The 16,387-nt window shown below is 38.4% G+C and overlaps 1 protein-coding gene, 1 long non-coding RNA gene and 2 pseudogenes across 2 annotated transcripts; all 4 read left to right on the forward strand.

Moving 5' to 3' along the window:
- The first annotated feature begins 234 nt into the window (after positions 1-234).
- LOC117620892 (wall-associated receptor kinase-like 1) lies at positions 235-1,885 on the forward strand. Its single transcript, XM_034351137.1, has 2 exons — positions 235-322; positions 462-1,885. Exon 2 carries the CDS (start codon positions 542-544, stop codon positions 1,676-1,678), a length of 1,137 nt encoding a protein of 378 aa, XP_034207028.1. The 5' UTR covers positions 235-322; positions 462-541; the 3' UTR covers positions 1,679-1,885.
- A 1,098-nt stretch (positions 1,886-2,983) lies between these two features.
- On the forward strand, positions 2,984-7,472 carry LOC117621877 (annotated as a pseudogene).
- A 4,654-nt stretch (positions 7,473-12,126) lies between these two features.
- LOC117620894 lies at positions 12,127-13,383 on the forward strand. The gene is made up of 2 exons (XR_004584874.1): positions 12,127-12,170; positions 13,258-13,383. It is a non-coding gene; the product is annotated as an uncharacterized LOC117620894 (long non-coding RNA).
- A 770-nt stretch (positions 13,384-14,153) lies between these two features.
- On the forward strand, positions 14,154-15,543 carry LOC117621878 (annotated as a pseudogene).
- Positions 15,544-16,387: the final 844 nt, after the last annotated feature.

Consider the following 16,387-nt stretch of genomic DNA (forward strand, 5'->3'; position numbering starts at 1 on the left):
GATAGATCGCAAAGACAAGCAGCTTCCACGCACGCCAGGGCTTCCGCACGTTCGTTGAAGCTTTTCACTTGTTTTCTGAGTCACTTGTATGTCATGATATTTAATAACAAAGGGCTCAACAAGTCTTCAGGTCATTCAATCTCAGCCCTTCATTTTTAAGATGCAATACTGACCTTTGGATAACCAGCTGCACCGATACAGCTGAGGCACCACAAAATTTTCGTTGGTCATAATCGATGCGGGCCCCACAGCAAGTGTGTGAACGTTCCTGGTTATTACGTTTGCGTTGACAAAAAGAAAACTAAATTGATCCTTATTATAGGTATGCCACATATCATCGTTCAGAGCTAGTTTGGTCATTCTTCACTGTTCATTATTTATCAAACATAAACTCTGCCTAAGTGTCATCAACAGTTTACAATTTGTGATCGTTTATCATTTTACTGAGTTATATATTGCAGGTCTTGGTGCTGGTCTTGGACTGTTACTTTTGCTTATCGGCGCATGGTTGGGATACAGATTCCTAAAGAAACGCCATATCATGAAACGCAAGGAGATGTTCTTCAAGCGAAATGGTGGATTATTATTAGAGAAACAATTGTCGTCAGGTGAAGTTAATGTTGAGAAAATCAAGCTATTCAAATCAAAGGAGTTGGAGAAGTCCACTGACAATTTCAATACTGATAGAATTCTTGGCCAGGGAGGCCAAGGTACTGTTTACAAAGGCATGCTGACTGATGGAAGAATTGTTGCTGTGAAAAAATCTAAAATAGTGGACGAAAGCCAACTTTCAGATTTCATCAATGAGGTTGTCATTCTTTCACAAATCAACCACAGAAATGTCGTTCAACTATTGGGTTGTTGTTTGGAGACGGAGGTTCCCATTTTGGTTTATGAATTTATACCTAACGGAAACCTTTCCCAGTATATCCATGAGCAGAATGAGGAGTTCCCACTTACATGGGAAGTTCGCTTACGAATTGCCTTGGAAGTTGCAGGAGCTCTTTCCTACTTACATGCTTCAGCTGCCTTTCCCATTTATCACAGAGACATCAAGTCTACCAACATACTCTTGGACGCAAAATACAGAGCAAAAGTTGCTGACTTCGGAACTTCAAGATCAGTTGCCATTGACCAAACTCACCTCACCACACTTGTACACGGCACATTTGGTTACTTGGACCCCGAATACTTTCAATCAAGCCAATTTAAGGAGAAAAGTGACGTGTATAGCTTTGGAGTTGTCCTTGTTGAGCTCTTGACAGGGCAAAAACCAATTTCTTTTAGAAGGTCACAAGAAGAAGGCAAAAGTCTTGCCACATACTTCATTACTTCGATGCAGTTAGATCGCCTGTTCGAAATTCTTGATGCTGAAGTTGTAAAAGGAGGGTCTAAAGCAGATATCATATTAGTTGCTAACCTTGCAAGAAGATGTTTGAATTTGAGTGGAAGAAAGCGCCCTACAATGAGAGAGGTCACGGCAGAGCTGGAGAGGATTCAAATGTCAGAAAAAACTTCTAATGGTGGAGAAAACTATGAAGAGGTTGAATATGTTAGGACTGACTCAATTGAGCCTTGGGATGTTGCTTCAAGTTCAACGGGAACGGGGCCAGGTTTGGATGGTGGTCCTTCTTCATCATTACATGAAATTCCGCTACTACCTTACAAGTCATGGTGAACATTAATTGTAATATTGTAATGCATGTTCCATATATGTTAGGTGTTGCTCCTTTTCTGAACTTTTCCGGTCAGAATGTGAGTGCAGTTTCAACTTCCAATCCAGAAGGTCATAGATGAGGTCTGCTTGATTAGCTACACTGCCTGATGGCTATTTCAACACAAATCACAAATCACTGGATATATAAATTCATTTTGACTAGAGCAACAGGGTATTTTGAAAGTGTTAAGAGTTTGAATTTTTCAGTTGGATCAAGTCTACCAACATACTTTTGGACTTGGGAGCAGCCGCAAAAAAAAAAAAACAAAAACAAAAAAAAACAAAAAAAAAAAAGGGCTAGGAAAGGGGGAAGGCTTCAAAAAAAACAAAAACAAAGGGCTCGTAAGGCCACAAAGGCAGAGAAGAACAGCCAAAAGGCTGGAGAGGAAAAAAAGACAGAAGCAATCAAAGATGCATTTGCAGCAAAGCTCCTCTCTTGAGGTCCTCCATGTTAGGTGGCAATCCTTTAATCAATCAAATGGATGGCAATCCGTGTGGGGTGGCAACCCTTGAATCAAATTTCTTGGATGCAAATCCATGGGTGAGTAACCCCGAAACCATTTGAGTGCAAAGTACGTCATTGGGTATTAAACCCTGAAATCAAAGCATCGGGTTTTGCAACCCAAAAGCAAAGCTTGGGTTTTGCACCCCCGAAGACATGATAGCTGCCGCCTTTATTCTAGTATAAATAGAGAACTTGCATTTACAAGTTGTTTAGTACCATATCTAGAGATAACCTACATGCAATATGATATTTGTTAGAGAGGACTAAAGAGAGATGTAAGGAAATTTGATATTGGATGAGATAGGTAAATGGGTTGTCTTGCCAATTTATTTTAAGGGTTTTTATTATCGAGGTGAGTGGTTTATATAATGTGTTCTAAAAGTTCTTATTTTGTGATAAAATATGAAAACCATGAATTATCGTGGATTTGTTCTATTTACAAATATCTCTCTATTTCAAGTCAAGCATGTCTTATTTGGTGCAACCTTTCACAATATATATATATATATGTTGACTAGAATATTTGTGAAGTATGTATTATTCATGGAACATGATAACTTCAATGTTGGGGTATCCGAGGGATAGATGTACCACACAGAGACATAAGGCAGTGAGGCCAATAGGGGTCACGTGGTTGGTTACATGCTATGAAGGATAACCAAGATATGAAGGGATGATGTGATATGATATGGATTGGTGTATCTTTTCATGATATTTTCTAGAGAGTGTAAAACGGCATTGCTTGATTGACATATCACATAATGTACTCACTGAGCAGTGGTTGCTCATCCCTCATCCTGTTTAATTTTTCAGATGAATTAGTTGGCAAGACAAGGACTAAACCAGTTGAGGCTGAATTAGATGAGAATGATAGAGCTTTATTTCTTTATTATAAAGTTGAATGATTTTGGATCTATTTTTAGAAGAGAAGTTTATTTTAAACTCATGTTTCGGCTTCTTTTTATTTTATTTTACTTTTCTCACGCACTGGGAGCGGGGTTTTCATTGACCTTTGGATCCATGGCGTGACAGTATATGCAATCTCATTTCAAAGACCAACTTTGTCATTTGAAGAATTTAAAAAAAAAATTATAGCTGGATCAGGAGAAACACGTTACCAAAAGATAAGTACCCTTCAATTTGTCCTGGTCCTTTTTTTCCCCCATCGTGAAGACTAAGTTGCAAAGAAAATTTTCATTTGAGAATCTTTTACTTTTCAATTTCATCATTTTGATTACATATATTGAGTTGGATACTAATCAATTGGCATTGCAAACTCCACAGTCCCTTTTTGAGTAAGAAAGCAAGTTGTATGTGGTGTATTCTTCTTAGCAAACAACAACTTGGAAACAGAGGAAGAAACAGAGAAGAAACAGAGGAGGAAACAGAGGGAATGCAATATGATTCCGGCCCAAGCATTTTCTGTTGGTAATTTTATCCACACAAGATAACAGATCCCTATGGCAACACCCTCTGCCTAAGGGTCAAGAGGAATTTTAGACAAACTCTTTTGTATATTGCCATCAACAGTTTATTTTATTTTATTTTATGGGCACAAGACATAAACTTGGTTTGCAATTTGTGATCATTTATCATTTTACTGAATTATATATTGCAGGTCTTGGTGCGGGTCTTGGACTGTTACTTTTGCTTATTGGTGCATGGTGGGGATACAGATTCCTAAAGAAACATCATACCATGAAACGCAGGGAGATGTTCTTCGAACGAAATGGTGGATTATTATTAAAGAAACAATTGTCGTCAGGTGAAGTTAATGTTGAGAAAATCAAGCTATTCAAATCAAAGGAGTTGGAGAAGTCCACTGACAATTTCAATATTGATAGAATTCTTGGCCATGGAGGCCAAGGCACTACTTATAAAGGCATGCTGACGGATGGAAGAATTGTTGTTGTGAAAAAATCTAAAATAGTGGACGAAAGCCAACTTTCAGATTTCATCAATGAGGTTGTCATTCTTTCACAAATCAACCACAGAAATGTCGTTCACCTATTAGGTTGCTGTTTAGAGACGGAGGTTCCCATTTTGGTTTATGAATTTATACCTAATGGAAACCTTTCCCAGTATATCCATGAGCAGAATGAGGAGTTTCCACTTACATGGGAAGTTCACTTACGAATTGCCATGGAAATTGCAGGAGCTCTTTCCTACTTACATGCTTCAGCTGCCTTTCCCATTTATCACAGAGACATCAAGTCTACTGTTGATGCTCAAAATGGCCCGGTCAATATTGAGTCCAACTTAGTGATGAAGTGATGAGGTAAGTGGAGTCTTCAGCAGGGAAGAGGCCTGAGGCCCTTGGTGAAATAGGCTAGTGGGGGACCTGCAGAAGATAAAATGGGAGAAGCAATCGTTAAGCTTCGGACATCGGTGTGGTGCCGGCCGAAGGCTCTCCGATGCCTAAGTCAGCTATAAGTGGTAACTTTGGCAGAGTAACAGTAAAAGTGAGAAAGTAGTTACCCTTTTTACTTGGGTACTGTTCACTATTTATAGGGAGGTGAAAGTAGGAGGTTTGCACAAAGTTTCAATGTGGGACTTTGTGCAAGTCGTCGTGGTGGCGACACGTGTCCTGGAGATTAGGTTTGGCAATTGGGAGCTTCGGTAGGTGTCTGGTACCTCGGAAGTGTGTCTTCCTTCGACAGGGAAGAAGGCGTGGCTGCCTTGGTGCTAGTCCCTTTGATGCTGGGTCTGCTCGGTTCACTATGGTGTAAACATCTACCAACATACTCTTGGATGCAAAATAAAGGGCAAAAGTAGCTGACTTCGGAACTTCAAGATCTGTTGCCAATGCCATTGACCAAACTCACCTCACCACACTTGTACACGGCACATTTGGTGTCACATCCAGGGATCGGCTCCGTCATAGCACGATATTATCCGATTTGGGCCCCTCTCTCTGCACTCACGGTTTTGTTTCTGGGAAGTCATGAGCAACTTCCCAGTGGGTCACCAATTATGGGATTGCTCTAGCCCAAACTCGCTTAACTTCGGAGTTCCTATGACTCCGAAGCCAATGAGCTCCCAAAAGGCCTTGTGCTAGATGGAGGAGAACATGTACATATAAGGCACATCACCCCCTCTCCGTTAGTCGATGTGAGATGTTACATTTGGTTACTTGGACCCCGAATACTTTCAATCAAGCCAATTTACGGAGAAAAGTGACGTGTATAGCTTTGGAGTTGTCCTTGTTGAGCTCCTGACAGGGCAAAAACCAATTTCTTTTACAAGGTCACAAGAGGATCGGCAAAAGTCTTGCCACATACTTCATTACTTCGATGCAGTTAGATCGCCTGTTCGAAATTCTTGATGCTGAAGTTGTAAAAGGAGGGTCTAAAGCAGATATCATATTAGTTGCTAACCTTGCAAGAAGATGTTTGAATTTGAGTGGAAGAAAGCGCCCTACAATGAGAGAGGTCACGGCAGAGCTGGAGGGGATTCAAATGTCAGAAAAAAAACTTCTAATGGTGGACAAAACTATGAAGAGGTTGAAGATGTTAGGACTGACTCAATTGAGCCTTGGGATGTTGCTTCAAGTTCAACTGGAACAGGCCCAGTTTTGGATGGTGGTCCTTTTTCATCATTACATAAAATTCCGCTATTACCTTACAAGTCATGGTGAACATTAATTGTAATATTGCAATGCATGTTCCATATATGTTATGTGTTGCTCCTTTTCTGAACTTTTCCGGTCAGAATGTGAGTACCACTACTACGTTTTATCCTTTGCGCAACGATATTTTGAGTGACAAACAATTATTCGTCGCACAAGAAATCCTTGTGTGACCAAAAAATGCATGTGTAGCACAAAGTATTGCTAAACTTGCGCAAAGACACATATCGTCGCGTATTATTACTTAGTGCGACAGTACTGCTTATCGTTGCGTAAAGTTAGCCGGAAAAACTCAGGATTATTTTAATTGGCGCCAAAAACTTGCCCGACGAAACGTATCGTCGCGAAAGAAAACTTATCGCTTTTTATGTTTTAGCTAAATTTTAAATAAAAAATAGAGAGTATGATTGTAGATACTCTAAAAAACAAAAGATAGTTTGTGTGATGAATTAATGACAACGTTTCGAAAGAAAGTAAAATGCTTTTGTTTGAGAATCTCTTACATAGAAAATGCAGGATGCACTAATTCAAAATTTACAACCAGAGTAGCAGACTTTGGGACTTCTATAATTCTATTGACAGTGACCAAACGCACGTTACGATAAAAGCATTAATTAATGGGCTGGTAAAATGTTGGTGTTTTTCATGCATGCCATGACATGAAACCTTGACGATCTACACCAACTCATTTCATTACAAGCACTTGCCACATGAAAGCAAATAGTAACTTGCTCTGTTTCTTTTTTATTCTTTTAAAAAAAGGTCATGGGCTGGACTTCACTCAGAAAAGTCATGGATCACTGCCCAGCAGCTGCCCAAAATGCAGGCAGCCATTCCATTCCAAAATCTACCTCCAATAATCACCAGATATATAGACATTAATTATGATTAGATCACTCGAGCAAATCTTTAGACGAGACGTTAGCATTAAGTTGCAAAGAAAACTTTTGCTTGATAATTTTTTACTTTTTATTATCCGAGCATAGGAACAATGCAATCGCAAGCAGTTCATATGTTGATTTCGTTATTAATATTCCTCGTGTTGTTGATCATATATACATGTGCAGCAGCTGCAGCACAAGAAGTTTATTATCCGAAAGTAAGCCGGCCTGCAAAGAGAAATGCGGAGGCGTCTTGATCCGCTACCCTTTTGGAATTGGACACACAGATTGCTACTTAGACGACTGGTTTGAAATCGGTGCAGCAACCAGTCTTCTAAAACTACCAGCTCTGCTCCTCATTACAAGCCTGTTTTGAAGCGAGCCCAACTGGAGGTGCTGAATATTTCTACTGGAGGCCCGCATCAGGCTATTGGAGGCACGCTTCAGGTGAACAGCCCCGTTACCTTCTTCCGCAACGGAAATAATGGAAGTAGCAAAATGGTGGATTTGACGGGGAGCCCTTTCGTTTACTCTCTAGAAAAAAACAGATTCACTGCAGTTAGCTGCGGCTTCCTTGCCGGGATGGAAACAGAGTTTGTGGTTGGTGGCTGCAGGTCAGTTTGTGATCATCAAAACTCTGCTTCCTGTGATATTGGTATCAACTGCTGTCAGACAACCGTTCCTCCTTATCTCACTGTGATGGCTGCAGTTTCAACCAAGAAGATCAGAGTGGCCGATTAGCTAAACTGAATGATTGCCATAAACACAAATCACCGGATATATACAAAAATTAATTATGACTAGATCACTCGAGAAAATCTTTAGACGAGACGTTAGAAGATTTTAGATTATCACCTTGTGGAACCTATTTTCTGGCTTTGCTTGTGTTGGTTATGTTAGGAAAAATAAATAAAGATCTTATATTATAGGATCACTATATTAATACACGATTACAAAATACTTTTATTAAAGATAGAAACTTGCAGATTCGCAATGTCCTAAAGACAGAATTTCGCCTCTCCTCAATGCTTGAAGTTCAACAGGCGTATTATCTCTCAGGATTCAACTATCTACAACTCAAGGTCTGACATCAGATCCTTGAATTCTCTCTCCAATACAAAATGTAATTTTTAAAGCAGTATGAGATAGTTTGAAAAAGATGATCGTATTATGGGTTAGGACTTGTGGTTTTATAACACAATTGCAGCCCTTCAAAATAGCTAGTAGTATCAGCTATACCTATTCAAATTCAAACGAAAAGATAAGACTTTTGGTTTGAATTTAACTTCTGCTAAAAGAAATCTAAAAAGTAAAATAAAATAAAATAATTTATTTTATGTGGAACCTTTTGTTTCCTCCAACGTGGGACATTTGCTTTCAAACTTCCAACATGTTATACAGTGAAAATAAAAACAAATAAAAATATGTTTCGCTTGTGTTGCATGACCCTTCAAGATATTATTGTTTAGTTAGTTAATGTTACGTTTGCTGAGCTCTATGTAATCATGGACTTGATTTCACAACATTTTTATGTACTTGAAAACGACAAAATAAGAAGAAAAAACAATTAAAGAATACTTTTCATTTTTAATTTCTTTATGGCCATAATAATTAACTCAGTATGTAGTGCATTTCCTTTTATGAGTGACTGAAGTCAAGTCAACTTTTTTTTTTTTTTTGGATAGCTAGGAAGAGAAGGAAACACTTGAATATTCTCAACTACTAGTCATATACAACTTCCACTCGCATTACAAAAAGAAAAGTAGCCTTCAATTCGAACAAATGAAAAAGTTCCGCTCTTACCTTTCAAGTCATGTTGAAAAGTGACACAGTGAGATATAAAGAATTGGGAGATCGAACGATAACCTTACAAGTAATAATGTCAGAATCCACCAACAAATTGGAATCCACCAAAGAAACTGAGTCAATCTCAAATATATTGATTGAAAATAAGATGAATAAACTCACAAATACAATGCCATTAGTTGGCTTAAATAGAAAACAAAGAAACCCTAAAACTGTAGGAAACCCTAAGTTCTAGAATATTCCTAAACTTAGCTAATTTTAAAAAAAAATCATAATAGGTAAATAATATCCTAATAGATAACTTATTCTTCAAAATATAAAATTAAATATAAATCTTGACAGGATCATAATTGCTTCAAACTTCCTCAATCAATTAGAAAATCCAAACGATACGCCTTCCTTCTTTTCCTAGCGCCATAATTGACATTTAATTGGAAATTTCCTCTCTTGCATGATCTCCTTCCAACTTTGAGCCACTTTATTTTAATTAATTTTTCACACCATAATGGAACTATATTTCGTCCTACATCAGACCCTTCACTTGTAAAGAACTCGACCTCAAGTTCTCGTTAGAATGAACCTGAGTAGACATAGAACTTGATGTGTAGATAAGCTCTTCAATTTGTGGTGTTTGGACTTGCTCATATTTGGATGGAATAATCATATAATTAATTCTATAAACAAGATTAGAATATGTCAGTTGAGAATCAAACTTCTTGTATGAATTATTTTCCTCTCCAAATTCAGATTTATCCATACCTCGAATTTCAGAGGAATCCAATTGTTGTTCTTCATCTTTTGAAATATCTGTTTCAACAACAACATGAGTTTCAATAGGCTCAATATCTTGTTTTTCTTGAATCTCTTCCTCCATCTTGTGGATTATTGGATCTTCAATTAATTCAGCATCCATCACAGTTTCTTCCTTTTCGAGATCTTCCTCATCGAGATCTTCCTCCATCTTTTCTTAACTCACCATGATATTGGGTTGAGCAATCTTGTAACCATTCCTTAACAAATATATATCATATTCAAAAGGAAAGAATTTTTTCATAAGAAGTCTCTTCATCCAACGCGAAGAACTGATAGGATTTTTACCTTGTTGCTTCCTAGATTTTCGCAATTGATCCCACCAAGAAGCGACATCGTCTTCTAAACGGGACGCAAGAACTTTTACCATCTTCTCCTCTGGGATCGCTATTGAATCAAATATTTCCTCTACGTCTCCAACTCATTGGAGAAAGCCTTCGATGCAGTCACTCCCCATGAAGTATGGAACACTTGCACCATCAAATTCTTTTAGAGTGATTGGTTCCCCATCTCCACAGGTCCTATCTTCTTCGTCTGGATGAGCCATTGGAGACACCTCGAGTCAGGCAAAACCTGCTCTGATACCAACCGACGTAGCGAGATATAAGGGATAGAGAGATCGAACGATAACCCTACAAGTAACAATGTTGGAATCCACCAACAAACTGGAATCCACCAGAGAAATTGAGTAAACCTCAAATATATTGATTGAAAATAAGATGAATAAACTCACAAATACAATGCCATGAGTTGGCTTAAATAGAAAACAAAGAAACCCTAAAACTGTAGGAAACCCTAGGTTCTAGAATATTCCTAAACTTAGCTAATAAGAATATAATAAAAATCATATTAGGGAAATAATATCCTAATAGATAACTTATTCTTCAAAATATAAAATTAAATATAAATCTTGACAGGATCATAATTGCTTCAAACTTCCTCAATCAATTAGAAAATCCCAACGATACGCCTTCATTATTTTCCTAGCGCCATAATTGATATTTAATTGGAATTTTAATCTCACACCATAATTGACTCATATTTTAATGCATGTTCCATAAATGTTTTATTTTGCTCCTTTTCTGAACTTTTCCGGTCTGAATGTGAGTGCAGTTACAACTTCCAATCCAGAAGGTTAGAATGTGAGTACAGTTTCAATTACCGATTGGTCAAGTACGACAGCTAGATTTGAATATGTCATATACAATTTCCACTTGAATACTCAACTACTAATCATATACAACTTCCACTCACATTACAGAAAGAAAAGTAGCCTTCAATGCGAACCCACTTTTCTTCCATCGAGCAGGGGTCTTTATTATATATAGTACAAGCACTAAGTTGAAAAGAAAACTTTTGCTTGATAATCTTTTAATTTTTATTATCCGAGCATAGGAACAATGCAATCGCAAGCAGTTCATATGATGATTTTATTATTAATATTCCTCGTGTTGTTGATTATATACGCATGTGCAGCAGCTGCAGCACAAGAATTTTATTATCCGAACGCAAAGCCGTTCTGCAAAGAGAAATGTGGAGGCGTCTTGATCCCCTACCCTTTTGGAATTGGACACATTGAAATCGAGTGCAGCAACCAGTCTTCTAAAACTACCAGCTTTTTGAAGCGAGCCCAACTGAAGGTGCTGAGTATTTCTATTGAAGGCACGCTTCGGGTGAACAGCCCTGTTACCTTCTTCTGCAACGGAAATGGAAGTAGCGAAATGGCTAATTTGACGGGCAGCCCTTTCGTCTACTCTCAGGACAAAAACAGATTCACTGCAGTTAGTTGTGGCTTCCTTGCCATGATGGAATCAGCTGAGTTTGTGGTCGGTGGGTGCAGGTCAGTTTGTGATCATAGAAGGTATAATGCTTCCTGCGATATTGGTATCAACTGTTGCCAGACTACCATTCCCCCATATCTCACTATGATAGGCGCTTCCATTCTATACCAAGGTGAAACTCGAAACGCGGACTGCCGGATTCAACTTAGGGTTCAGCCGGTTTTGGATTTCCGATTCCGGCCACTTCCGGTCACTTTTTGGGGTAGGCCCAAAAACAAAAGTGACTCCAAATAGGGTGTTGTACCTAGAGTAGGAGTCTTGAGCCGAGGGGTTGAGTTTTTCCGACGAAGGGTTATCGCTTTGGACACCCACGCGCTGCCCGAGCATGTGGCGGCGGGTGGGTGCGATCTTCTGGTTGTCACAAGTGCGTAGGATTTTGCGGATCTCCATTCAGACATCGTTTGACTATCGAACGGATTTTCGCATATTGTGCGTTATCCGGGTTCGATAGGTTCTGATCGTTGGATCGTTTCCCAATTAAAATATGTTGTTCTGGGTATTCCTAGGATCGTGTAGGACTTCGCGGATCATGAATCGGAGCCCCGGATGTTCCGATTCAATAACTTAAAGTTTATGTTTTATAATAACTGTTCAATCGTCCGATTGTAAGCGATCTAACCGTCCGTTTCGGACCAAACTTGCCAGACGGGTATCTTAGACCTTGTGAAACCTTTAGGAACTTTCGGATTGTAAAACGGAGGTCGTGGGTCTTGTAGGCCCGGTTGACCCGAATTGGGAAGTTTGATCGTCGGTTGACTGAGTGTCTCCCGAAACTGTTCCATCGTCTAAATTGGGTATTGGACCTTAGAACGTCTCATTCCTAGTACACTTACTAGAAACCTGGGAAATTAGGATATTTAATTCAAAGTACTTGTTCGAAATGCTTCTTATTAATCTCGTATACGTATTCTAAATTAGGTACTCCGACTACGCGTACACAGCAGGCGGGACCCTCTCAGGGTCAAGCAGCGTGGGACTACTTGTGAGTGGACTTTGTTTTCAAATCTTATGCATAGTTTTATGGATGAAAGATTTATGCTTAACGTTTTAAATGATTTATTGAATATATTATATTCATGGGTTGAATTTGATGTTTGTATAGCGCTTTGGCATAGTTGGCTTTTGAAAGTATATTTTATATGGATTTTGGGAAATATTATGCATGATGTTTTAAATGGTATTTTGGATATATTATTTATGAAATTGTTGAAAGTGATATTTTTATGAGGCATTGGAAATATATTTTGGGTTTTGACATATTTGAGTATCTTGAGTATGAATATATGGATTTTGAGAATTTCTATATATATTTGGCTATGTGTGAGGTACTTGGGTTGTTGAGATGAGATTGTGGAAAGTGGTGAGTATAGAATGTCAGTTTGGAGTGCTATAAGCACTACCCTATGTACCTCCCCGGATTTGGAACTTGGATACGAGACTTGAGATACTTGGAATTGTTGGAACCCGGGGCATCCTTGACGGGATGTTGCTGTAGACCCTTGATTGGGTAGTCTGCGCGCGTAGGACTGATCACAGACGTACGGGTTTTGAGGTTATCGACGGTACGTGCTGGCTGAGAGTTGGTCCCCCAGTTGGACGGCTCGTTCCCTAGTCACATGGTGGATTGAGGACTCTTCATGAGGACTCTGCCAGGGTGACTAGTCAAACAATCCCCCGGTTGGATTGTTTCCCCGGTACAACTAGGTGATGGTCATATTTATATTATATATATCTCTTATATTATATATTTATATATATAATTCATTCATTCTTGTTTTTCGGTGAGGATACTTCTTTGCCGGTCGTGCCAATGGGTACGCTTTCGAGAGTTTACTTGTGGGATTTATAAGTTTTGGATGGTGGGTTTTGTAAAGCGTTCTTTATGGAGTGACTTGGCATCTATTGATTTGGATATATATATATATATATATATATACTTGAGTATGAAGGTTTTGAGATGCATGGGATTTCTTGCATGGTTTTCTAAACGGTGGGGTTATATTACGTTGGTTTACACTGAACTGAATTTATTTTTGTCCACTCACAATTTTCTGTTTTGCGCCCCCCAGCCAGTAGTTGACTGAGCTCCGCAGCAGAGCCGGATCGTGCGCTTCCGAGCCTTGAACCTTCGTAGGACTCTTTCTTCATGTTATTTCCTTTGAACTCTGTTTTGTTGAAATTGAAGTTCTTAGACATGCTCCGTTATCGCCCCTGTTAGGGTTTGATTTGTGAGGCCGAAGGCCATTTTGTTGTAAACTGTTTATTCGCTTTAAAGCATGCTGCTGGTTGGGATTATTTTGTATTTTTATGCAGGTTGAATTCTGTTGGGTTTATTCAATTTATAAGAGGGACTCTGCCAAAATTTTGGTAAAGAGTCTCGGTTTTTAGTAAGTGGGCCCGGCATCGGGGTGATGTCGGAACAAAGACGGGGTCCGCTCTGGTCTCCGGGGAAATTCCGGGGCGGGTCCTGTCAGTTGCATCCTTCTGCAATATCTACCCTTTGGTTTACACCAATCTTTCAACGCTTTCTTGTTACTGCCCAAAAGGCTTTGTAGGAAATCTCTATCTTCTTGAAACTTGTCAAGGTGCATATGTAATTAATTAAATCTAGCTTCCGTCTCTACGTTTTATTTTGAGAACTCCTTTTTTCAGTACTGATTTGTACATCACCCTAATTTTTATTGTTTGTAATTGTTCTCGCTTTACATCATCTAGTATTAATTAAATTCTTCAACCAACGAAGGTAAACGATGAGTACAATTGGATTTCCTTAATTGATTTTGTAGATACCTGAAGAAATTCTTCGGTGTTGTGTACCATTTATAATTAACCATCCCTTCTTTTCTTCTATTTTTCGCCCATTTTCCACTTGTCATTATATATTTCAGATATCAACGAATGTGAAAACCCCAATATATGTGGCAGTTGTACAAATATTCCAGGGCACTTTTTATGCTCCACGGATATGCCACCAAGACTACGGATTCCCGTGGCCCTTTTAGGTATGCCAATGCACTTTCAAACTCTAAAATGAATTAAACTTTGGGCCCTTTGGTGGAAAATTTGACATTATAGACATTTGTCACACAAAAAATCTTCTTGATCACGTTATCAATTTTTGTATCTTATTGAGCCACTCAGTTGCTGGCGGTCTTTATGGACTGTTGTTTCTACTCATTGGAGTTCGGTGGTCGCACAAAGTTATAAAGAAGAGGAAGGATATCAAACGCAAGCAAAAGTTTTTAAAACAATATGGAGGTTTATTGTTGGAGAAGCAATTATCTTCTGGTGAAGTTAATGTTGAGAAAATTAAGGTGTTCAGTTCAAAGGATTTAGACAAAGCCACAGACAAGTTCAGCATAGATAGAATTCTTGGTCAAGGAGGTCAAGGTACCGTTTACAAAGGAATGTTGTCAGATTGAAGAATTGTTGCTGTCAAGAAGTCTAAAATAGTTGCTGGAGGAGAAGTCGGACAATTTATAAATGAAATTGTCATTCTTTCCCGAATTATTCACAGAAATGTGGTTAAACTATTGGGGTGTTGTTTAGAGACTGAAGTCCCCCTTTTGGTTTATCAATTCATACCCAATGGAACGCTTTCTCAGTATATTCATCACCCAAATGAGGAGTTTTGTCTTACATGGGAAATGCACTTACGAATTGCCATTGAAGTTGCAGGAGCTCTTTCCTACTTACACTCAGCTGCTTCCTTTCCCATTTACCACCGAGACATCAAGTCTTCTAATATACTATTGGATGAAAAGTACAGAGCAAAAGTAGCTGACTTTGGGACTTCAAGATCAGTTTCCATTGATCAAACGCACCTTACTACACTAGTACATGGAACGTTTGGTTATCTGGACCCGGAGTACTTCCAATCAAGCCAATTTACAGAGAAGAGCGATGTTTATAGCTTTGGCGTGGTCCTTGCTGAGCTCTTGACTGGACAAAAACCAGTTTCTTTGATGAGGTCACAAGAAAGCAGAAGTCTAGCAACTTATTTCCTGCTTTCAATGGAGAATAATCTTCTATTTGATATTCTTGATTCTCAAGTTATGAAGGGTGGTAGAAAGGAAAATATTACAGCAGTTGCTAACCTTGCTGTTAGATGCTTGAATTTGAATGGAAGGAATCGTCCTACTATGAAAGAAGTAGCAGTGGAGTTGGAGGGAATTCAATTGTCAGTTAGAGCTGAGATTGATGTTCAACAAGTTTTCCCAGAGGTCCGATGTGTCCAAACTCAGGAAATAAATGAGGTTTGGGATGTTGTTTCTTCATCAACAGGTCCTTGTACGGATGGCGGTACAGGTTCTTCATTCGATGTACAACCACTATTGTTTTTCAATACACAGTGAACAATATATTTGTTGTAATTATATATTCTCGGTTTTTGGACTTGGAATCATCTTTTAGACTATCACCTTATCTGTAAGGAAATTTTCTAGCTCTGTTTGTTGTGTTGGATTTTATGCAAGATGAACTTAGAGGTCCCTTTTTTTGGGTCTGAACTCAGAGGTCTAAAACTCAGACTTGGTTCTCAGAGATATTTTTCTGATATTTTGGATTGCTTAGTTAAGAGAGTTTTCCTCTCTTGATACATCTAAAGGAGTTGTGTGTACTTGAAACCCAAAAAAAGACAAACAAACAAACAAAAAAAAAAACAAAAAAACAAAAAAAAAGACAGAAGAAAAATTAATAATTAAATAATACATTTCAATTTTAATTTATTTTTGGACAATGACCTCTCAAGTCAACTCAACACATGGTGATTCGTCTTGTTATGGCCACAATAATTAACTGAGCATGCACTGCATGAGTGACTCAAATCAAGTAACTAGTCAACTTTTTTTTTTCTTTTTTAAAAAAAATAATAATTTGTGGGTAGCTAGAAATAATGAGAAGGAAACACTTGGATTATCAAGTACCAGTCATATACAATTTCCATTCCAACCCACCACTAGTGTTTGTTCCTTTTCTTCGATGGACAAAGTGGGTCTTCATTATACAGTACACGCACTAAGTAAGTTGCAAAGAAAACTTAGTCAAGTATGGAGACTTTTCACACGAATTCAATCACATATGGATATTGTTTGCATATTTTCCTAAAAGGACATACTCCTCTGTAAATTACAATTTGACATATTTGGTAAATTACGGTTTGATATATATATATATATGTTCCTTTTTATTGAGGGGTTT

Source organism: Prunus dulcis, chromosome 3 (genome assembly GCF_902201215.1).
Source record: "Prunus dulcis chromosome 3, ALMONDv2, whole genome shotgun sequence".
NCBI classification, from domain to species: Eukaryota; Viridiplantae; Streptophyta; class Magnoliopsida; order Rosales; family Rosaceae; genus Prunus; species Prunus dulcis.

Excerpts from the sequence above, each read along its gene's own strand:
- LOC117620892 (XM_034351137.1), top strand. The coding sequence starts at position 542 with ATGAAACGCAAGGAGATGTTCTTCAAGCGAAATGGTGGATTATTATTA.